The sequence below is a fragment of the Schistocerca piceifrons genome, chromosome X, assembly GCF_021461385.2.
Source record: "Schistocerca piceifrons isolate TAMUIC-IGC-003096 chromosome X, iqSchPice1.1, whole genome shotgun sequence".
In the NCBI taxonomy this organism is placed as follows: Eukaryota; Metazoa; Arthropoda; class Insecta; order Orthoptera; family Acrididae; genus Schistocerca; species Schistocerca piceifrons.
Window position 1 is genome coordinate 132,796,358 of NC_060149.1, and position 25,913 is coordinate 132,822,270.

The window sequence follows — 25,913 nt, forward strand, 5'->3', positions numbered from 1 at the left end:
GGGATCCTACCCAATATTTATCCTTCCTACCAACTCCAGCTCTTCCTCACCTATTCTACTCCATATCATGGCTCCTCTCTCCCTATCCTTTCCCCTTGTACCACTACCCCACCCACATGCCATTAATCCTCCTCACACCGTTTTTCCCACCATCCGTATTCCCACTATCCACTTCACCTCCTACATATCGTCTCCGTAGTTTCTCGATCTAGCAGACCCCTCTTTCTCTACCCACACCCCTCAGTCTCTATGAAACATATTCTCTCCTTCCAGAATAGTTCTCAATCACTGCATATACTTTAGATGTTAAGTGAAAATGCAGTTATCCAGGACTGTTTTCATAGAAAATACCATCTCATTGAAACTGTGTTTTTAAATTCCATGAATATTTTTCATACTTTTAGCTGCCCATCAGTAATCGTTTTAATTTAAACGAAAACAGATCTCATATTTTCTACCATTTTTGCTAGATCTCTTGGCTGAAGACAGGGGTATTGTACCACTGACAGACCACCCCTGGATCATATGAGATGTAGTGGATGATTTAACAATAAAGGAAGAAAAAAGGTTGCCTATGTAGTGCTGGTTATTGACATAGCTCCCGTATAACTGAGAAGACGTAAGTCAGGGGATATCTAATATTTTGCCAGACCTCCTGTCGCCCAGTGCACTGCAGCAGCTCAATATTGCATGGACTCAAAAAGTCTTTGGCAGTTCCTTGCAGTAATATTGAGCCCTGCTGCCTCTATAGCCGTCCATAATTGCGAAAGTGTTGCACATGCAGGATTTTGTACACAAAGTGACTTCTCGATTGTATCCCATAAATGTTGGATGGGGCAATCTGGGTATCCAAATCATTCGCTCAAACTGTCCACAATGCTCTTCAAAGCAGTTATGAACAATTGTGACTAAGTGACATGCTGCACTGTCATCCATACAAATTTTGTTGTTGTCTGAGCACACGAAGATCATCAATGGCATCAAATGGTCTGCAAGTAGCCAAACATAACTATTTCCAGTCAATTATCGGTTCAGTTGGACCAGACAACATAATACATTCCACGTAAACATTGCCCGCACCATTATGGATCCACCACCAGCTTTCACAATGCCTTGTTGACAACTTGGGTCCATGGTTTTGTAGGACCTGCACCACACTTTAACCCTACCATTAGCTCTTACCAACTGAAATTAGGACTCATCTGACCAGGTCACAGCTTGCTAGCCACCTAGAATCCAAGCAATATGTTCTCAAGCCCAGGAGAGGCATTGCAGGCAATGTCGTGCTGTTAGCAAATGCCCTTGCGTTGGTCATTTGCTGCCATAGCCGTCAATGCCAGATCTCGCCACACTGCCCTAACACATACATTCCTCATATGTCCCACATTGATTTCTACGGTTATTTCACCCTGTGCTGTTTGTCTGCTTCTATTAAAAACTCTACACAAACACCACTGCTCTCAGTTGTTAAGTGTAGGCTATAGGGTGCTGCATTGTGCATGGTGAGAGGTAATGCCTCAAATCTGGTATTCTCAACATGCTCTCGGCAATGCGATTCTTAGAATATTGAATTCCCTACCGATTTACAAAATGGAACGTTCCATGCACCTAGCTCTAACTGCAATTCTGTGTACAAAGTCTGTTAATTATCTTTGTGTCGCCATAATCACATTGGTAATCTTTTCACATTAATCATCTAAGTAAAAATGACAGCTCCACCAGTGCATTCCTCTTTTATACCTTTTGTACGCTATATTACCACCATCTCTATGTTTGCATATCCCAGTCACATGACTTTTGCATTTGAATTATTCTGTAAACTTTATATAGGTACTGAATCCCTCCCACCTCTCCTCTTTTCGAAGCTGGTGGTCAATTTCTAGCCTCAAGAGGACAAATGCGCACCTTTTGATTTTTTAGTACCCAAGTAGAATGTATTTGTGGATTAGAGGTCATTTTCAACTCCGCAGATGCTCCTGTCATCTTTACCAGTTTGTTGTTATTAAAGAGACAGTGTTCCATGTGCCGTAGTCCAAACCGTACACATCGAAGGGTACCTAAAACCTGGTAAGTATAGTCATTAATTGCTGTGTTCATGAACCACAGGTGAAAAACTGGCGATGTAAAACAGTCAGAATATGCTGCGGGTATATGAAAAGGGGGGCAACACATGATAACGATGGTTCTCTCCCGTTTATTTGGATACGCTCACAAGCTACAATATGTGTTAAAAGTTCAAATAAATCATTGGAGTACAGCTGGGTGACATTGTCGACAACCACCTATATTTCAACAGGAGCACACTCTGCCATTTTCAAGGGATACCTGCAGCAAGTAATGGTTGTATAACGGAATTTAAAACCTTGGTTTTCAGAGAAAATCTGGAAAAATAACACTCAAATGGTTCAAATGGCTCTGAGCACTATGGGACTTAACATCTGAGGTCATCAGTCCCCTAGAACTTAGAACTACTTAAACCTAACTTACCTAAGGACATCACACACATCCATGCCCGAAGCAGGATTCGAACCTGCGACCGTGGCGGCAGCGCGTTTCCAGACTGAAGCGCCTAGAACTGCTCGGCCACTTCAGCCGGCAATAGCACTCACACACACACTGTAAACACTAGCATCATGACAAACAAAATATGAGCAACATCCTAAGTTATTATTGACAGTGAAATTAATAATCAATGGGTGATGTATTATAAACTCTAAGTGTCTTTGCAAGGGAGAGGGAGGATTCCATGCAGAACTGAAACAAAAATACCATCTCTATTTATAAGTGTACTTGATAGTTTAATTTCAACAGCTTGCCTGACAGCACCATCCCAATACCTGGAATTACATGCCAGACTCTGTGTTGTTATATTCCATAGGATGCCTGGTGCCAAGACAGTGTTCTGCAAGGATGGATTTGCTCGGCTGCTGTAAGCATGTGCACTGCTTATGCTCAGTACATTTGCCTTTCCTCTCAGTAGCCAGTGTATTTCATATTGAAAAACTTTCTTAAGGGATCATGAATGTCATGGCCTGTAGTTTTTACCAATATTTTGAAATTCAATAACTCAAAAACTTAAATAGATACTAGAATTAAACTTTAACCAAATATTTAGTGTATTGTAGCCTCTATGTTAAAAATTTGAAACCTGGGAATACATAGTGGAGAAAATACTGATTTTTTTGTTACCTACGGAATTACATGTAACTTTTAATTTAGTTACACCATACTTCCACACTATTCAAAATAAAATGTCAAAACAAATTTTATTCTTGTAATTAGTAATTTGTTGAAACAGTAAACTAGGAATATTTACCAATATGTTATTTTGTGTATTTGTAAGAAAAAAATGTTTTTAGTAGTCAGTTGTTTTCTCCTCATAATTGTAGACCATATGACATGCTCCAGCTTAAAGTATTTAATACATTGTTGAATAAAGTGGATCACTGTGTAGGAAAGCACTATATCATTATTCATGAAAACTTTTGTTTTTGTAGCTTTAATATTGCGTGAAATAATCGTACCTAAGTATGTAAAATCGTTGATTATGGAAAATTGAAATTAAAGGTTTGCATGTCTTTCTATTCTCAAAGACAACATGTCTAAGCATTATACATTATAGCCACATAAACGTGGTCGATTCTGGGTGCCTTTTCCACCTTCTTCCTTTTTCTTTTGTTATTCTGGCCTCCTTTGTAATGCTTTCAGCAGCTTTTTCAGCTTCTACAACAAGTTACCTGTCACTCATAGCAGCCACTTTTTAGTTGTCCCCAATTTATTCTGTGTTTTGTCATGTAAACATTTTCCAGGTGTGTAGAATCTGAAAGATCTCTATATCTCAGCCTTAGTTCTATCATAAGGGTTTTTGGCGTGGAGTGTGCATGTCTGTGTTTTTTCCATTTGCTTCACATCTATTATACTTGCACCATGAAGAGTTTCCTTTTGGGCAGAGGCCATGCTGACATTTTCGCCGTTTCTCCTGCTGACTTTGCCATCAGAGAGTTTTTTTCCTTTTGTGTCCTTGCACAGTTTCGTAAGTCTTACTCCCATTCTCTTTCACACATGTCCTATATACATTCCACTTTTTACATTTCAGTTTCATCACATAGTTTAAGAGTTACAACACCAATGTAGTGAGCTTAAATCGCTTACCGATGACAACATCTCCAGTCATGATTGTATACCAGTCAGGTTCCTCTCAGAGTATGCTGATACAATATCTCTATATTTAGCAATCATATACAACCGATTGTTCATTGAAAGAACTGTACCTAAAGACTTGGAAGTTCCACAACTTACACAGGATTAAGCTGTTGAATTATAGACAAGTATCGCTAACATCGATTGCGGTACGATTTTGGAACACACACTGTGTTTGAAGATTTGACTTATTTCGAAGAAAACGGTTTATTGACAAAAACAGACAACACGGATTCAGGAAATTTCGTTCATATAAACACAACTAGCTCTTTATTCTCATGAAGTATTTTGAGTCCTATTGACGGGACACGTCAAATTGATTCCATATTTTTCGATTTCCATAATGCTTTTGACACTGTACCTCACAAATGACTTTTAATCAGATTGCATGCTTAAGGACTATTGTCTCAGTTGTGCGACTGGATTTGTGATTTCCTGTCTTAAAGTTCACAGTTCATAGTCAATTCAGAGTCATCGAGCAAAACAGAAATAATATCTGGCGTTCGCCGAGTAAGTGTTATAGGCCCTCTGCTGTAACTGATCAAAATAAACGATTTAGAATACAATCTGAATAGCATTCTTAGATTGTTTGCAGGTATTGCTGTCATTTGCCGTCTTATAAATTCATCTGATCATCAAAGCAAATTGCAAAACGATTTAGACAAGCTATGTATATGATGTGAAAAGTGGCAATTGACACAAAACAACGAAAAGTGTGGAGTCATCCACATAAGTGCTAAAAAGGATCCGCTAAATTTCGGATACACGATAAATCACACAAATCTAAACGCCGTAAATGCAACTACATACTTTGGGATTACAATTACGAATAACTTAAATTGGGATGATCTCAAAGATAATGTTTTAGGTAAGCCAAACCAAAGACTACGGTTTGTTGGCAGAATATTGAGAAAAAGCAACAGGTCTCCTATAGAGACAACCTCCAGTACTCTTTTCCGCCTTCTTCTGGAGTATTACTGTGCTGTATGCTATCTGCATTAGATAGGATCGACGGAGGACATCAAGAAAGTTCAAAGATGGGCAGCTCGTTTTGTACTATCGGAAAATAAAGGAGAGGGTGCCACAGATATTATATGCGAATTGGACTGGCAATCATTAAAACAAAGGCGGTTTTCGTTACAGCAGGACCTTCTCAGGAAATTTCAATCAACAGCTTTCTCCTCAGAGTGTGAAAATATCTGTGTGCCACCAAACTACATAGGAGCGAATGATCATCATAATAAAATGGGAGAAATCAGAACATGTACGGAAAGATTTACGTGTTCTGGATTTAAGTGTTGGTTTTTCTCCGTGCCCTGTTCGAGAGTGGAACGGTAGAGAAATAGCTTGAAGGTGGTTCAATGAACCCTCTGCTGGGCACTTGATTGTGAATTGCAGAGTTATCATGTAGTCATAGATGCATTGCGCAGCACTTCTAGCAATTGAGGCACTAGAAACAGAGACTGCCTCCTTGTTTTCCATGACACCACTGGAACCTTCACAGTTTTTCTCAACATTTGTGTTCATTTATCTTACTTGCACAACCATGGCAGTGTTTTTTCACACGTTCATAGTCCACCTCCTTGCTGTATCTGTGGAGGAAACTGTGACAACTCCATTCAGCGATATATACCAGGAACAGTCCAGTGAAGCAACAATATCAGTAGATTAACAAATATCTACTGTTTCTTTCTCTAGCCTTAGTGTAGGTGCTTCACTGGCTTCTATAAGGTTTATAATACCTCTCATGATGACCAGGTCTCCTTAACCATTTACATCAACAGTCACTTCTCAAGAGAAATCAACACACGTCGCCAATCGACAAATACCATACTGAGCTCAAAACCAGAAACAATTCATATTCTGAATGCTAACAACGCCATATTTTCACGTGTCGGCAGAACATGGTACTATTATTTTTTTAGCGTAGTCTGCGACTGTACCGATTACTGAACTTCCCTGCAATGTTTCAGCATCCTGTGATTCCTACAGCCCACACTACAGCACACAGAATATCTTCAATTTAATTTTACCCTATATATATCATAAACGGGAATGTTTGTTTGTGTGTGTGTGTGTGTGTGTGTGTGTGTGTGTGTGTGTGTGTGTGTGTGTGTGAGAGAGAGAGAGAGAGAGAGAGAGAGAGAGAGAGAGAGAGAGAGAGTGCATATGTGTGTGTGTGTGTGTGTGTGTGTGTGTGTGTGTGTGTGCGTGTGTGTGGATGGGTGGGTTTAATAGTATTTTTTTACTCCTTCACACTGAAATGGTTAGACGGATTTGGATGAAATTTGAAGTGGAGATAGGTGATACCCTGTCTTGACACACAGGCTACCTAATATACAGGGTGGTCCATTGATCGTGACTGGGCCAAATATCTCACGAAATAAGCGTCAAACGAAAAAACTACAAACAACGAAACTTGTCTAGCTTGAAGGGGGAAACCAGATGACACTATGGTTGGCCCGCTAGATGGCGCTGCCATAGATCAAACGTATATCAACTGCGTGTTTTTTAAAAAAAGAAACCCCCATTTTTTATTATATATTCGTGTAGTACATAAAGAAATATGAATGTTTTAGTTGGACCACTTTTTCGCGCTTTGTGATAGATGGCGCTGTAATAGTCACAAACATGTGGCTCACAATTTTAGACGAACAGTTGGTAACAGGTAGGTTTTTTAAATTAAAATACAGTCCATAGGCACGTTTGAACATCTTATTTCGGTTGTCCCGATGTGATACATGTACCTTTGTGAACTTATCATTTCTGAGAACGCATGCTGTTACAGCGTGATTACCTGTACATACCACATTAATACAATAAATGCTAAAAATGATGTCCGTCAACCTCAATGCATTTGGCAATACATGTAACGAGATTCCTCTCAACAGCGAGTAGTTCGCCTTCCGTAATGTTCTCACATGCATTGACAATGCGCTGACGCATGTTGTCAGGCGTTGTCGGTGGATCACGATAGCAAATATCCTTCAACTTTCCCCACAGAAAGAAATCCGGGGACGTCAGATCCGGGGAACGTGCAGGCCATGGTATGGTGCTTCGACGACCAATACACCTGTCATGAAATATACTCTTCAATACCGCTTCAACCACATGCTAGCTATGTGCCGGACATCCATCATGTTGGAATTACATCGTCATTCTAAACATCTTTTAGTAACATCGGTAGAGCATTACGTAGGAAATCACATTGCACCATTTAGATTGCCATCGAAAAAATGGGGGCAAATTAACCTTCCTCCCATAATGCCGCATCATACATTAACTCACCAAAGTCGCTGATGTTCCACTTGTCGCAGCCATCGTGGATTTTCCGTTGCTCAGTAGTGCATACTATGCTGGTTTACATTACCACTATTTGTGAATGACGCTTTGTCGTTAAATAGAACGCGTGCAATGAATCTGTCGTCGTCCTGTAATTTCTCTTGAGACCAGTGGCAGAACTGTACACGACGTTCAAAGTCGTCGCCATGCACTTCCTGGTGCTTAGAAATATGGTACGGGTGCAATCGATATTGATGTAGCATTCTCAACACCGACGTTTTTGAGATTTCCGATTCTCGCGCAATTTGTCTGCTACTGATGTGCGAATTGGCCACGATAGCAGCTAAAACACCTACTTGGGCATCATCATTTGTTGCAGGCCGTGGTTGACGTTTCACATGTTGCTGAACACTTTCTGTTTCCTTAAATAACGTAACTATCCAGCGAACGGTCCGGTCTCTTGGATGATGTCATTCAGGATACCGAGCAGCATACATAGCACACGCCTGTCGGGCATCACCACGATATCGACCTTTTCCGCAATTGGTAAACGGTCCATTTTAACACGGGTAATGAATCACGAAGCAAATACCGTCCGCACTGGGGGAATGTTACGTGATACCATGTACTTATGCGTTTGTGACTATTATAGCGCCATCTATCACAAAGCGAAAAAAAGTGGTCCAACTAAAACATTCATATTTCTTTACATAATACACGAATATGTAATAAAAATTTGGGGTTCCTATTTTAAAAAACGCAGTTGATATCCGTTTGACCTATGGCAGCGCCATGTAGCGGGCCAACCATAGCACCATCTGATTTCCCCCTTCAAGCTAGACGAGTTTCGTTGTTTGTAGTTTTTTCGTTTGATGCTTATTTCGTGAGATATTTGGCCTGGTCACTATCAATGGACCACCCAGTATACCTACCTATCAAAGGGGTGGGGATCTAAAAGAAGTGTTGCTTACAACGTGTCAATGCCCATATTTATTAATCTAGTATTTGAGAATGAGAGTACTTAGTGACTTGCAGCAAACCTTTATGGATGTTTTCCTCGCTGAAAACCCCCACAAAATGAAGAAAAAGAAATGTTTATCGCTTACTACATTTTTGCTGTTCATGCAGCAAAACTGTTGCATGAAGTATGACGTTTTAATTTATTGCTTCTTTACTACTAACTGCATTTTCGATACATTTTACAGACAGTATTCACATATACCACAGAATATACCAGAAAAATTATTATTGCTTCTTTACTACTAACTGCATTTTCGATACATTTTACAGATAGTATTCACATATACCACAGAATATACCAGAAAAATAATGTAATTGTACGAAATGTATCTCATGCAGCATATAGTAGATAATAACAAAACAAACAATAATTAATTATTTATAGTGCGTACTATTTCATACATTTGTTTTTCAGATGTGACTTATCATTATCATTGACCATTCTAGTAGAGAATAACAGAACAAACAATAATTAATTAATTATACTGTGTACAGGCAGACTACTTTCATACATTTGTTCAAGTATGAATTATCATTATCTTTGACCTCTATATCACCATGTTCTGAAAATCCATGTACTCTGTAACACTGTAAAAACATTATCTTAATAACATTTTTTAAAAAATGAGTTTAAACACTGAGTAACACTGCAAAAACATTCTCTTAATAACATTTTTTTAAAAATGAGTTTAAAAAAATGTTACTAAGAGAATGTTTTTACAGTGTTACAGAGTACATGGATTTTCAGAACACAGTGACATAGAGGTCAATGACAATGATAATTCATATTTCGTCGCAAGTACCACATTGTTTTCTACGGTTATTTCACGTACTGTTGCTTGTCTGTAACCACTGACAACTTTACGCAATGCCTCTGCTCTCGATCGTTAAGTGTATGTCATCGGGCACTGTGCTGTCAATGGGGCAAGGTAATGCCTGAAATCTGATGTACTCAGCAGACTCTTGACACTGCAGATCGCAGGATACTGAATTCCCTAACGATTTCTGAAGTGGACTGTCCCATGTGTCTAGCTCCAACGACTATTCCGTCATCAGAATCTGTTAATTCCCATCGTATATCCATAATCACGTCGGAAACTTTTTCACATGAATCACCCAAGTACAAATGACAGCTCCGCCAATGCACTGCCCTTTTATATCTTGCTTAAACGATACCCCCAATCTGTACATGTGCATACCACTATCCTATGACGTTTGTCACCTCAGTGTATACCACTGGATGTACCTGCAAAATTATATCATTGTACAACACATAGCTCAGAAGATACGACATCATAAACATTGAGCTTGGTGACAATGGAATTGTAGCACGAAATTCGGTAGAGATACAGGTGAAATACATGTACAAATACACGTGAAATATGTTAAATACATGTGATATATATTTTACATGTGTGTATGAAAGCAAAGCTACCGATAAAAAGTTCATCCTAAACCCCTGGAACAATTTCAACCAAATTTGGTACACATATGGGTTACGATCTGGAGAGAAATACTTTGAAGTTAAAAACCATTAGACACCTATTGGGGTGGGGATGATAATGAGGAGAGAGAAGGAGGCGTAATCAGGAGATGTACTCACATAGGAGTAGGATGTGGACAGAGAGAGGCAGAGGAGGAGATGGACAGAGAGAGGTGGAGGAGCAAATGAATAGAGAAAGGGAAGATGAGGTAATCGACAAGGAGAAGAGGAGTTGCACAGAGAAAGAAAGAATCAGGAGATGTACAGAGAGGGGATGGTAGAGGAGGTGAACATTGAGAGAGGGAGGAGGTGATAGACAGTGTGATGGGAAGAAGGAGATGGACAGGCAGGAGGGGTGGAGGAGTTCGACAAAGAGGGGGTAGAGGAGGTGGACAGAGAAAGGCAGTGGAGCAGATGGACAGAGAGTGGGGAGGAAGGAGATGGGCAGAGAGATGGGGAAGGTGGAGATGGATTAATTGAAGATTGGAATACATAGATAACTGGGCAGACTAGTTTTTCTGTGTGGTTTAATGTATAATTAGAATGCTTCATTCATTTTTTATGTTTCCTGTTTTAACTGGGGCCATGTGAGCTGTGATGTTAAGGGTGATGCAGTGCAATCACAACAGCATATTAACGTTGAACATACATACTCCACCTTGTGTTAGGTTATTGAATCGGTAGTATGCATGTGGTATCTCTGCGCACAGAGCTGTCACTAGCACACAGTGGTGCGACTCGAGACGAGGGGTACTCAGAGCTCATGGCTTGACCTGGCCCTGCACAGCTCAATGTGAATGATGCTGGGTGTGGCTTATGGTTATGCGATACCCAGCAATATCATGTCAGACTCTGAGGCTTCACCAGCATGCTGAGTGGAATGAAACTTAAGAAAGATAGCAGGATTGGTTTGCCAATGGGTAGCTCGAGATCGGCGGAAATGGATCCTATGTTGTATGCCGACTCAAAGAGGTCACGTAACTAAGTGATCGAATTGGCTGATAATAAATATGATGATGCTGAGGAACTCATGGCAAATAGGACTAACAGGGGATAGTGAGCAAATACAAATAAGAGCAGAGTAGATGGTAAGAGGTTTGTTTGGTTAACAGGAGAACGTCACAAACATACTGAAAAACCTGAACTGGAAGACAAGATAGACATCAACTATCCCACAAAGTCCTACTTACGAAGTTTCGAGGACAGTTGTTGAGTGAGAAATGTTGCAATGTATTGTGGTCCCTATGAATCGCTCCAAAGTGACCATGATAAGAAGACTGCACTAATTACAACACACACAGAGGCATTTAAGCAATAATTTTCCCACACTCCCTACACATATGGAAAGAGAAGAATGCAATACGTGGTACAAAGGAAAGTAAGTCTATTCTTCGCCATGCACTTAGCAGTGGTACAGAAAGTATGGATGTAGATATAGATAGATACGGCAATCTATCGTGGGTTAATTTGGAAGGAAGGATGGAAGGAAGAGTGGTTTTAAGGTCCTGTGGGCATCGAAGCCATTAGAGGCAGAGAACAAGCTCATATAGTGTCAGGGATGGGGAAGGAAATGGGCTGTGCCCTTTCAAAGGAGCCATCCCATCATTTGTCTGGAGTGATTTAGGGAAATCACGGAAAATCTAAATCTGGATGGCCGGACTCTGGTTTGAACCGTCGTCCTCTGAAATATGAGTCCAGTGTGCTAACCACTGTGCCACTTCACTCTGCTGGGTACTTTGTATGAGTCACTGTGTATCGTAAAGAAAGGCCTCATCTCTTTGAATTGAAAAGAAAAAAGGATAAATGGAAAGTTCAATAAACTGTTGTTATATATTGACACTGTTCATTGTTAGAGACACATGTGTATTATAATACTAAAAGAAACAGTCTTAATGTTTTGTATTTCGTGATGTACTCACTATTCAATTAATTGTTGCAGAACATCATAGAAGTGTTTTTTGTGGTATTCCTTTCATTGTCTGCCTAGCGCCAATGGATAACTGAATGAACAATGTATTTGATGTCACACACATTAAGAACTGTTATGCATACTTCACTGTTTAATCAAACAATGCTTGGAGAGCCTTGTCTGTGCAAAGTTCTTGATAGTAGACACACAGGTTTGAAACATTCTGCGCATAGCCATAAGTGCGTCAGATCGATTGGTGCTACAGTGGTTTATCTTTACAGTGTGGTATGGACCGTGAGAGAGAGGAAAAACGCTATGTGTGTTGGAAAAAGTTTGAAATGATCTTACAAAAAAACCTACATCAATTGATTGAAGCTGTGAGTTACTTTCGTGCAATCAGATTTCGTGTAGCCTCACTTTCGTCGTATGTCATCTACTTTTACTAGCATATCACTGCCGAAGTACAGCGCGTGACAGTTGTTTCGTTAGTATAAACAACTGACGCAATGCAAAGCTTTTTGTGCTAATTCGTGTTGCTAAATCTAGAGCGTTGCTTAAACTGAATTACTGATGTTGAAATGGCTAAATTGAGGACGTCTTATACCATAATACAGAAACAGTGCCTCGTGCAACGGATAGGTTGCTGTAAGTTGTACGGCATATGCCCACTTTCGCATTTACAAAATAAATAAGAAAAAGAATGAAAGAGGAAAATAATTATATCACTCTCTAAAGCCCGAGTTGTGCATAAGAGCTTCCCCCAAATTCTAGTAGAACATGTATATTTCTGACAGAGCAGTCAATCTGGAATACCAAATATCCTGTGATATTACTGTCTACTTCAACTGTAGGTAGCTTCACAATGCTGGACATTATAAATCATTTCGAGAACAGTACATGACTTGGAATAATTCTGTCTGCTACCTTCACGTGATGCACATATTGTTAATTTTTATAGTGTAAGTTAACTTTACTTCATCATTTTAGATGATGGGATGCTGTGGTGTGCTTATAATGGGCTTTGCGATATTATTACCACCTTTTGTGAAGTTGTATTTTTTTAATATTGTTAATTTTTGGTGCAGCTATTTCTCTAAAAGTTACATGTAAGCAATAACAAAATTGCTCTTGTTAATTTTGATGTAGGAAAAATAACATTCTTCTTGTTATTTGTGGCGATATGTAAAATAAAGTGACTCGGGGCCTATATATTTTGTGCTTTTTACTGACACAATCCTCTGTGATAATTATGTTGCCAGATGTTGCAAAAACTGGTAGTGAATGCAGAACAATTACAGATTTTGAAATGTACTCAAACAACTTTCTGGAATTATTGTATGCAATTACTTTCTCTTTTAAAACACTTAGTGCAAATCCCACTTTGTAACTCATGCAACTTGAAACTGATATACATTTTCATTTGAAGATTCTTCATGACCGCTAGGTCGTTTTTCTGTTGTTCATTCTTCAGAGTTCATGACATGGATCCTGTGTAATACTTACTCAATGAAATTTACATTTCAGATGTTGGTGTCACACATGGGTTTCATGCTTTAAAAATGAGACTGAATACATTAACCATAAGGTAGTCAGAGTTCTCTAATGAATTTGACATGAACAGTACATTAATTAGAATGATGGTAGGCAGTGAAGTACAAAGGTTGATCTCATGTGAACAGTTCTGTTGAATTAGCTGTCTAAATAAGTTCTTGAACTTCCTCCAAGAGAAATATCCAAAGAAACTACAGTTTTTATAGATATGTGGATTTTGTTTTCTGATCTATGTAGAAAAGTGTCACATTTTGTTTCAGAGCAATGATAACCTATGGCTATAAACTCTAGTGTTATTGGGCTTATTGAAATTTTTCTTTCTAATTATAAAACCTTTCTTTGAAATGGCAGGAGTGATAAGAATTTCAGTTGCTGTTTTAGTTTGTGTAGCATTTCATTACAGATCTTAGTGGTAGTGTGTGTGTTTGTTATTTGAAAAAAGAGACATGTTTTAGGTCATGTAATGCCTTTATCATAATGTGATATTAAAAAAGATCATCCTCTATTTCTTGCAATATAGGACATTTTTCGTTTTTGGAAAAGGGGCATAAATGATGTAAAACAGTTTATTGCACCTGTTTGGTAACATACAATTCGCAGGACTGTTGCAGTGCAGTGTTTGGTAGTTATTACTCATGTGTCACAATGTTGTTACTATTGTGTAAGTGAACTAATCATCACAAATTGCATTACCAGTTCTACTCTAACTGAGATAGTTGTCATTCCCAAATGAGCTTGTTGGCAAAAAGTCACCTCTAACCTTCCTCATGGTGTAGTATTACATTGAATGCTTTGAAAACATTCTGCTGCATGTCAGTGGTGTCTGATGCCTTCTATTTACGTATCTGTGGATCTGTTCATTCTTACTGTTAGCTTATAGAATGCACAACACTTTCTGCACATTAACTGCAAAGTAATATGGATGATCTGACAAATATCTCTCTTCCTTTTTTTAATTATTATTATAGAAATAAGCTGCCTAGAACATATTTTGAAAGTGATGTCGGGTAGGGTGGGGTCGGGGGGGGGGGGGGGGGGGGTTCCCACAAGGATTTTAACAGGCAGGGAATGGTGGTGGATTTAATAGTTTTATTCATCTGTGGATAACAGTTACAAGGGTATTTCACATGCTATGTTATTACAGTTTAAGATTAAAATAATGAAATTCATTGATGCAAGCAGAAACTGGGAGGGTGGCAGGAAACTGCTGTGAGGTGAAAACTGTCAGAAGATTGGTCCCATTTCATTGTTAAATTCAAAAAGTGTGAGCACTGGAGGAAAAACATAGTAGCAATGATTTCACTCCTCTGCAGAAGAGAAGGATGTAGATTTCCACCTTTCTCCTCATAATTTAGGCCAATAGTTAACTATGACTTTTCCAACAAAAATATGGAAAGTAATGATGCAGCAGTAGCTATTTTCATTGATATGTCATCAGGGATCTATTGGATTGACACGGTGTGGAAATATTTACCAATTTGTTACCAGGCCATTAGACTTAACCAAGATGTGAGTGGAGAATACATAGGTATTCAAGAAATTTAGTGACTAACTCACATGGTGTAGAACCATTTATTCAGCTCGTCAAGGATCATCAGTTGTACTCTGGAAGAGGAATGCAGTGTGTTAACACAGTCCTTTACTACATGTAATGGAAACTACTTTCCTCTAAGTTACATAAAACACAATCCTATTGGTAACAAGCAGCCAGTGTTAAGACAAATCACTATAATCTCACATAGGATGTAAAATTTAGTGGGAATGATACGATGGTTTACAGTACACTCAAAAGAGCCATCTGAAGTAGCTATCACAAAAAAATACTGTTATTAGAGTGGCTATGAGCTTTGCATGTTGCTCATACAAATGTATACATACAATAAAAGCAACTGGGGTTATAGTAAGAATAGTGGTAAAGACCTAACAGACACCTTCAGTTATAAATTTGCTGAAATGGGTGAATGATGTTTTGGCTGATGTTAATTAGATATGCAAAATATCTTGTTTCAGTTTTGCTTCTGTCATGGATAGAATTAATCAACATCAATCATAAGTTTATGTATGATGTATGTTTATAATACACTAAAAATACTTGTCATGGACTTGTCTGTTATTTAATGTAGATGTTCTGAATGTACATTGCAATTTTAGTTTTTATAGATGAGAAAAGTGCATTAAAATGACATGACTGTAGACATTGGAGTATCCTAAAGATGAGTATTTGAATCCCTTCTTTTTTATTAACGTTCGTTGGCTTCACACGCTTGACCCAATAAAGATTTCATGGGAAGGGAAAGGGAGGGGGGAGGAGATATCCACTATGAACTACCACACTTTAGCCAAGCTGTGGATGCTGGCTATTAATTACAGTAAAACACAGAACATCATTCTATTACAGGCAGTTGCGTTCTGATTAGCATGACACTATCATACAGTGGATGCACAGTTATTGAAGCAGAAAACAAATTTCTGGAAGTGAAGATAGGCAGGAGGTACACATTCACAACCCCTTGCTGGAGCCAAATGCAGCTACCTTTGCAGCTGAAGTAGTCATTATTAGTGATTCACTGAAGATTTTCATGTCACATACTTTCATTCCTTAAAGTCATATGGCATAAAATTGGGGGAACATCAAAGTATAAATCTATATCCACATATGTACTCAACAAGCCATCATACAGTCCGTGGCGGAGAGTACCTTGTACTATTACAAGTCGTGTCCTTTCCTGTTTCACTTGCAAATAAGAGAGAGGGAAAAACTACTGTCTATATGCATCTGTACCTGCCTTAATTTCTCTTATCTTTGCGGTCCTAAATGCAAAATGTTAGTGGTGGTTGTGCAGTCAACTTCAAATGCCAGTTCCATAAATTTTCTCAGTAGTGTTCCCTGGAAAGAATGTCACCCTCCCTCCAGGGATTCCCATTTGAGTTCCCAAAGCATCTCCACAATACTTGTGTGATGTTCAAAACCACTAGTAACAGATGTAGCAGCCTGTCCCTGAATTGCTTCAATGCTGTTCTTCAATCTAACATGGTGCAGATCTCAAACACTCGAGCAGTACAAGGTGTGCCTATAAAATAATGGGACCAGTGCTGTCACAGAGTAAGTACACGTGCCAAAGATGAACAACCAGTAGCTATGAAATGTGAAACCTTCTCAGTCGAATGCAGCATCTCTTGTGTCTGTAGACAAATCAGTGTGACCGTAGCCTTTTTTTTGTTTTAGAGCTGTTATTTTGTTTTGCTGGAGAAATGTTAAGTGTAATAATATAGCAATGAATTTTTGTAGTTTCACATGAAACTTGGAAAAAACTGCTACTGATAGCTATTGGTTACTGTAAGAAGTGTATGCCGAAGACTGTTCACATATGCTAGTTTTTGAGTTGTTCAGGTGTTTCCAAGGTGGCTGAGAAGACGTTGAAGATGATTTGTGCCCGGGATGCTCATCATCATAAAAAACAGATGAAAATATTGAAAAAGTCAGTAATTGATTTGATCTGACCGTCTGTTGAGTATCTGATTGATTGCTGGAACTTTTGGAATTGACAGGGCATGTGTAAAGCAAATTTTATGCAACTGATTTAACATGAGAAGAATGCATGCAGAACTGGTGCCAAAAATTCTCACGACCAAACAAAAAGAAGCTCGTGAAATATTGTGTACAGACACTTTGAATACCATTCAAAACTATCCTAGACATTAACACTATGTGGGTTTTATCTGGTCCACGAGGTCAAATCTACATTAAAAGGAACAAGATTTCAGTCTGTTAAAGCAGTGAAAGAAAAAGCAGCGTGTCATCAAGCAGCTCACAGAGGAAGACCTTCAGCACTGTCTCCTTCAATGGGAAATTGACATGGAATGTTGCAGGGATAGAGATGGGGACTATATTGAGGTTGACGATAACTAGATGTGTGTGTTTTTGAAATAAACTCTTTAACAGCAATAGCCCGATTATTTTATAGCCACACCTCGTAGTCAAGAATGGGTCACATTAGTGTTCTATATACGGTATCCTGTACAGATGAACGACAGCGTCATCAACAAACAACCATAGATTGCTGCTCACCTCTCCACGAGATCATTTATGTCTAAAGAAAATAACAGCAGTCCTATCACACTTTTTAGGGGCACACTTGACAATACCTCATTTCTGATGAACAATCGCCATCAAGGACAACATTCTTCATTCTGTTACTTAAGAAGTCTCTGAGCCACTCACGTGTCTGGGAACCTATTCTGTAGGCTCATATCTTTAACAGTCTGCAATGGGGCACCGTGCCAAATGCATTTCAGAAGTTCAAGAATATGTAAGTTGCCTGTTGCCTTTCATCCACAGTTCACGGGATATCCTTTGAGAAAAGGGCAAGCTAAGTCTTGCATGAGCAATGCTTTATAAAACCATATTGATTCGTGAACAGAAGCCTTTATGTCTCAAGGAAATTTATTGTATTTGAGCTTAGAACACGTTCAAGAATTCTGTAGCTAACTAATGTTATAGGATATTGGTCTGTAATTTTTGGAGGTCTGTTCTTTCTACCTTTCTTACATACATGAGTCAGCTGCACTTTTTTCCTGTTGCTTGGGACTTTGTGCTGGGTGAGGAATTCATGATAAATTCAAGCTAACTAAGGGGCCAATGCCACAGAGTGCTGTTTGTAAAGCTGAACTGGGATTCCGTCCAGATCTGGAGACTTTCGGTTTTCAGGTCTTTCAGTTGTTTCTCCACCTCATGGATGCTTATTACTGTGTCCTGCATGTGGGAGGCTGTGTAACGGTCAAGTGATGGTATGTGTGTATGATTCTCCTGCATGAATGATTTCTGGAATGCGAAATTCAAAACTTTCGCTTTCCTATCGCTATTTTATGCTGCTACACCAGACTGGTCAATGAGTGACACTTGATATAAGCCATAGACCCATTTTGCGTATGACCAGAATTTTCTTGGGTTCTTGTCAAGATCTTTTGCTTAGGTATGACAGTGATAGTTGTCTTGTAATTCACCCATTGATCTTTTTGTTTTAGAGCCGCTAGAATTTCTAATTAACTTTTTCTTGTCATCATTTGCGCATTCTTGTTTGATCTGAAAATTCAACAGCCTTTGCTGCATCAGCATTTTTGTAATTTCATTGTTAAGCCTCGGTGAGTCTTTTCCATCCTTAATCCACTTACTTGGCACATACTTCTCCAGAGCACGATTTACAGTCCATTTAAACTTTACCCGTAATTCCTTTGCATCCATTGTACTGGAGCTAAATGACGTTAGTTCTTTGTCTAAGTGGTATGCTAACAATTGTGTATCTGCTCTTCCTAACAGAAGTACTCTCCTAGCCTTCTTGATTGTTTTATTAACTTTAGTAACTGTAATACACTGTCCAGTCACATTAACGTCACCACCTGTTTAAACCCAAAATAACTCCCTTTTGCAGTGTGGACTGCTGCGAGATGTGCAGGGAGAGTGTCATTGAGTTTATGGAAGGTACTGACAGGGATGTGGAGCCTTACTGACTCCAGTGCCATGGCCAGCTGCACTAGGTGTTTTGATTGAGGATCCATGGTGTGAATAGCCTGATCATGGTTGTCCCACATATTCTTGATTGGGTTTAACTCTGGGAAATGTAGTGGCTAGGGGAGTATGGTAAACTCATCCTTGTGCTCTTGAAATCTCGAATGGTGTGGCACGTTGCATTGTCCTGCTGATACATGTAATCATGCAGAGGAAGAAAACAAACTGCATGTCGGGGTGGACGATTTCCCAAGGATGGATGCATACTTGTGTTGATCCATTGTGCCTAGCAGAATGACAAGAGCACCCAGGGAATGCCACAAAAACATTCCCCCAGATCACAGAACTCCCTCCTCTGGTCTGGAGTTTACTGACAGTTGTTGCAAGGTGTTAGCTTTCAGACATTTCATGCCATACATGCCAATGGGCCAACGGTCATCTGTCCAATGGAGCATAAAACCTGATTCATCTGAAAAGGCCCCTGTCACCACTCAGTGGATGTCCAGTTGCAGTATTGTTATGTAAAATTCCAGCCTTCATCATTTATTAACAGGAATCGGCATGGTTGCATGAACTAGGTGCATGTAGCGGAGGCCCGTACACAGCAACGAGCATTGAGAAGATACTGTAACCCCATGGTTCATCTAGGCAGTCAGTTGCTCAATAGTTGCATGTCTGTTCACCTGTATACATCTCCACAGCTGTTGTTCACCCCTGTCATCTACAGCCTGTGATGCACCACAATTGCCTGGGTGCCCGTTTTGGATAGCTTCATTTTGCCGTGTGTGGTATACTTTAAGCATGACAGCATGCAAACAGTTTACAAACTTAGCCGTTTCGGTAATGCTTCAACCCTCTGCCAGGCAGCTAAGGATCATGCTCTTTTGGACATCAGAGAGATGACGACTGCACTGTTTTCCATCCCCGACCCTCCCTCAACGTGCTTTATATAACCTCCATTACTAGTGCAACCATCTGTGAATGATTATTGCATGTTGATGTTGAACATAGGCAGTGGTCAAATTAATATTGATTAGACCATGTATATTTGTTTCAGAAGCAATTTATAGCATTTACTCACAAAACATGTTGAGGCCTGTGTTAAATGAACTGAAGATTTGTACACTGACTTCGCATGTATTTTCTTATGAAATATGTAACATGTAGTGAACAAGTTACAGAGAAATCAGCTTTATGTTTTGAGCATATCCATAAGTACATTTCAGAAATGTGTGTTACACTGTGCAGCATGTGTTTTCATTTAGCCTCTAAAAGAGTTGGAAACTGAGGGCAGCAAAATGCAGGTTTTCAAATCCAATTTGAAGTTGCGTCTTACTCACAGGAATAAACTTGGTTAACTTAATTGTGTTGTCATACTGGAAGTTCCTGCATACTGTTAATATATTAATACTTTCAATCTGCTAGGATGGTAATATTATATCAGTTAAAATGAATTAAAAACAATGTAAACTTTTCAATATGAGCATCCTGACTTGAGATTTTCTGTGGTCTTAAATCATTCCACATAAACTCAGGAATGCTCTCTGCTTACAGGTGTTGGCTGACACCCTCACCTTCCACTATCTGTTATTAAGGTTTGTACATCAAAGTAAATTCTTATGTTGTATGTTTATTTCTGGAACTTCATAATTCAATATTTAGTTAACCTTATTTATATAAAAAAGTAAGTTCTTGACATGTTATGACCTTGTGTTGTTGACGTGAAGGTTTAGTTGAATTAAAACAAAATAAATAATGTCATGTAACTCTGTTGCTATACTGCTCAACCACGATATTGTTGCACTTTGTCATTTTCGAAAACATGCAGTGACATTACAGTAAACTAAAGAAAAGGCATCACACTGTCAATTTTTTCGAGTCAGTTGTGCTGTATTATGAAACGTTCTCACATGCTGACTCATGATAAGGTGAGCAAAGTGTCTTACCTACCAGGTGCAATAATATTTTGGTTGGTAGTAAGTGTTTTGTAGCATACATATATCAGTTGACATAAAAGTTTTCTGGGTTTAGAGCCACCTCATTTTGTGAAGTAGGTGTTCTGGCATTTCAAGCATAGTTGCAGTGTCCTTCCACTGCAAGTGTAGCTGAAACAGTGGGACAATTTTTTTGCAACATGATGTGCCTCTAAAACTAGAATATTTTTTGTCTGAACTGACTCTGTCTGTAGAAGCCTACACACTTACACCATACAATACCTTTAATAGTAATTGGGGACCTATACACTTTATTGAGGTATGTTCCAAATTTGCTTTAGCTTCTGAAGATGTCTACTCTTCGAGAACAAGTCACTATGGCCTGTACGCTGAGAAGCTGTTAAATCCAGTTGCATAGCTTGTCCAGTATTTTGTAAACAGGGTGCAAAAATCTCAGGCTTTCTATAAGTCAAAAACACAGCATGTGTGACCAGTTGTAAAGTTTAAGAAAGGCTCCACACTAACTAAACATTCCACTGATGCCATGATCACTTTGTCAAAGTTGAATCTAATCTGGTCAAGCATTGCAGTTGATCCATAAATATTTTTACTCATATTAAACCTTGTATTCCAACATGATTTAAAAAAATAGATGTTATTAACAATGTTAACTGCTGTATTGTTTCTGTCCTCAGAGTCCAAACTACATGTGCTTCAGTCGTCATGAGCCAGTGCTTTGTCTGTTATGCAATTATTTCATTAACTTATTGTAAGTGTAGTAATTTTCTTGAATGTCTAAAGCTTGTTACTCAAATCACATTCTTGCCATATCTTACTGGTACCACTGACAAGACATCTTTATTTATCAATATACCCGTTCACTTGGCACATGTGTTGCTGATCATGTTCTGACATAAAAAACCACTTTTTTCATAATAAGTATTCCACCTTCGTGGGGTAGATGTACAAACAGATTGTTGGTAATATGAGAATGAAGTCTTTCATGATGACACTGTTGTATAAAACATTTTCAGACTTCTTGCCCCGTCAGTTCAGGGAGAAACCTCAAGTTTTCAATGATTTCTACCATTGTCTTTGTCAGGAACAAATGATGATGATGATGATGATGATGATGATGACGATGATGATGGAAATCGTTGAAAACCCGAGGTTTTACCCTGAATTGCCGTGGCAAGAAGTCCAAGAAAGTTTTATGAAGATTGTTGGTAAATATGTGGGAAGGGGGATGGCTCGTGTCAGTATTATTTGCAACAAGTCAGGTTATGATACACTGCCATCTATACCATCTGCTCTCGTGGTGAATCTGAACTCTTAAAAATATATCTGTAAAGTTATAGTGCAATTCTGTAATTTCTGTCTGTGTGTTCTTTTTGCTAATAGACTGATTTTATGCAAATTTGCTGAATTATGATGAATTAAAGTTCCCTACCACTGTGAAAATAATGCCATTACCATCGAGAGGTGAAGGCTGAGCTTCATGAAATTGTCCATATATGTTATGAATTAAAGCCCTCTGTCATTTTTTTGTCTGTCTGTGAAGGTTAATCTCAGTTAATCAGTGATGCAGGACATATCAGATATTAAGCTAGTAAGAACAGTTTTTAGTATGGAGTTAATGTTTGGGGGGCGGGGTGAAGGGGTATTCAGGAAAAGGTCACACCAAAATGTAGCTTGCACTGAACTGGTGCTGTGGTCAGACAAAGTTTCATGGTAGCATGCAGCTCCCATCATTACTATGAGGGTTATTTTCCAATATGTGTGCTAGAATGGGAGAGGGAGCTAATCTACGAATTATTAAAAAAAAAAAAGAGCTATTGTCATGTTTAGATACTGCTATTATATATTTATTATCCTACAGTATACGAATAATTCATACTCACCTTTACTCTTCCACTTTACAAAAGAAATATCTTCGAATGTCTCTGAATCACAGTAGAACTCAAAATATCTCAGTTCCATGTCTGTGCGGATTATGTCCCTCTCACATTCTAGTACTCAGACGCCAATTAAATATGGAACATGTAACAGTTGTGCCTTCTGAGAACTTTCTTTTTGTGCACTGCTTAAATGATGTAAGTTATATGAAAGTGATGGTATTCTGTTATCTAATGTTGCTTTCTGGATTTCAGTCACAACTTGGCCTCTGAACAACATTGCTGCTATGCCAGACAAGTTGTCTGGCTGTAGATAGATAGTTATTGCTACTCATTCGAAGATGTGGTGAATCTTCCGTTACATGTAGACCTGTCAACAAAGAAAAACGTCTTCAGACTGATATCTCATTTTCCCTCTCCCTCTTGATACAGCATTGGAAGAAATATGTAACAGTAAACAAGCAATGCACAGAAATATGCACATCTTCTGCTGAGACCATTTGCCACATCTTGTCCCTTTCATTCCTTATGTGGTTGACTGACATTACTGTTGAAAGTATCTTGTCCAGAAAGAGTTTTTCACTTTCTTGCGGCGCATGCAGTGTTATGATAGCTTTTGACGGAAAATAATATGTGCCAGGTGATAATTATAGCTGCAGTACGAGAGTGTGTCTGATCTAACTGAAACAATAAAGGTGGATTGTAAGGTGTACCTGGGTTGCCCAGTCAGTAAAAGCATTGTCTCCAAGAGATGTAGGTTTGTGGCTCAACTCACAACTCAATTTTAGTTTGGCCAGAAGTTTCTGTCTTATCCACTTCCCCACTATCACCTCTTATGTGTCAGCATGACAACTAAGATCCTCTCAGCACCAATGCTTTGGTGCGCTGCAGATGTGAACATTATTTACACAATGTGCTTGATTTCTGCTAGCTATCTGGCTTCAACTTATGGTGATATCTCCTAATGTTGATGAATTGTGTTCATTCATTTTATTGCTGGCTTTCTGTACTACTCTGTCAGATTTACATTTGTGAACCATCTTTTGACCCCCATATTCTCCTCTCTTTGTTCTAATTTAAAGAGCCCTTTCCTTTTCCACATTAGCCTGTTTTCTTCCCCTGGCTTCTTGTGTTGATTTTTTTCTGATTTGTTTCCTCTAATTATTTCTTGTCATCTCACCACCTTTCCTCAGATTGAGGTGTCACAGTTGTTAGCGTACTGATCTCGCATTTGGGAGGAGTGGGATATAAATCTCTGGCTATCCATTCAAATTTTTTTTGTGGTTTCCTTAAATCAGTTAAGATCAATGCTGGTATTATTCCTCTGAAAACTAAATATCCTATTTCATTCGCCATCCTTGTCCAGTCTGAGCTTAGGCATTGTCGCAGGGGGATGCTAAACTATCATCTGTCCTTTCTTCCTTCATCTAATTTGTCATATCTCACATTTACCATGTCTAACGTATTAGATTCCTCTCATCTTTATGCAGCTGGCCCTGCTCAGTCCTCCTGTGATTTCTCTGAAATTCTGGTTCCTCCTCGTACATTTCCCTAGATTAAAATACCCTTAGTTTTGAAAACTTTTGTCTCAAATCATTCTTTGTGTATGCTAGTAAATATTTGTAAAAAGTTAATACCTGTTCACACATCTAATGAATGTTCTGTGTATATCTTGCAGGAGCAAATTTCAAATTGCGTAGCAGTTATTATGATTGGAACATAGAAAATTCAGCTTCCAGGGTTGTTGTATCCAGGTTTCATACAATGGAACCAGAGAAAAGCCCTTCGGCTGCGGTACAGAAAACAATTGAAGATGTTCTTGAAGAGATAGACAGCAACTACTTTGACAGTATTACATTTGATCCTTGTATTCATGAACTAAAAGTGAGTAATGAAATATGAAATTTCTGCTTGAAGCATCAAAATATCAAACTTTTCTTGCAGAATCCTCTTTCTTTTTATTTAAATTCAGACTTATTTCTGTAATATTAATCACCGTGTGGTGTTGCAGTTATTCTTGTTATATCCATGCTTGCTACAAAATAGGAATTCCTCTTGCTATTCTGTAATATTCATGATTTTTTGTAAAGCCATCATAATTTTTAAGATGTCACATAGTATTTGTGAATAAAGTGGAAAAATGAAGCCAAACAGATATTTGTTCACTTTTCCATTGGAAAGCCAAATTCATTTATGATATTTTTTTAATTCTTCCATCTATTTAATGACAAATCTTGCTGAAAATTCAAGTCTGAAAACAAGGAGTGCCAATAAGTTATAAGAAAAATTCAGGTATATTGTGTAGATAGTCGCAATGGATATGAACAGTGATATAGATTGGATCAGATTCAATTTTCGTTCCATAGACCCAAAAATGAGATGATTCTCATAGGATGTGGAACATGTGAGAGGAATAACATAAAAAATTTAGAACATTTGCATACAATTCTCACTTCCCTGATCATTTGTCAGGTGATTGTCAAAAATATGTGAATACATTACAGTAAACTGGAACTGCTAATTAATACACTGTCAGAATGAAATGTAGTTGTGCACTTTTAATAAATTTATCTTACACAAAATATGTAATCTTGACTATTGTGACCAAGTTCTGTCAAAACTGAAACCTGACAGATGTTTTTACTGAAATTGGTCTAAGAGTCCATGTTAAGATATTCATCTATAGAGTAGGAGGAGTTGCCTATCAAAAAGTCTTCCAGACTCTGTTTAAACTGTGCTTTATCTGAAAGCAAGTTTTTAATAGTTTTTGGCAATTTATTGAAAATATATATGTTTTTGAATGCTGGACCTCTTTTTGGACCAAGGCAAGTGATTTTAGTTCTTTGTGTGGGTTGTTCTTATTCCTAGTCTTGAACTATGTTTGGAGATAGACACACATTATTTGCAACAAATTTCATTAAGGAATAAATATACTGAGCAGCAGTTGTTAGAATACCTAGTTCCTCAAACAGGTTTCTACATGAATTTACACCAAAAATGAGTCTTATTACACACTATGAAAACTTTTGCTTGGTTTGACGAGTTAGTCCAGAATATGATCCCATATGACATAATAGAATGAAAGTAAGCAGTCAGGCATAAATAAAATAGATTGATCTGTGGCTGAAAACAG

At 38.4% G+C, this 25,913-nt stretch overlaps 1 protein-coding gene across 9 annotated transcripts in view; it reads left to right on the forward strand.

The window, feature by feature from the left end:
* Nucleotides 1–12,160: 12,160 nt before the first annotated feature.
* LOC124721478 (syndetin) overlaps nt 12,161–25,913 on the forward strand; it is a 150,117-nt gene continuing 136,364 nt past the window's right edge. For 2 of the 9 annotated variants that reach the window (XM_047246481.1, XM_047246473.1), the window contains exons 1-3: nt 12,161–12,853; nt 20,506–20,546; nt 24,459–24,664. In XM_047246481.1, coding sequence (XP_047102437.1) covers nt 24,545–24,664 — 120 coding nt within the window. In that variant the 5' untranslated portion in view covers nt 12,161–12,853; nt 20,506–20,546; nt 24,459–24,544. Of the gene's footprint in view, nt 12,854–20,505; nt 20,547–21,580; nt 21,655–24,458; nt 24,665–25,913 lie in introns of all 9 variants that reach the window. The other 7 variants (XM_047246475.1, XM_047246480.1, XM_047246477.1 and 4 more) reach the window with 7 other exon arrangements.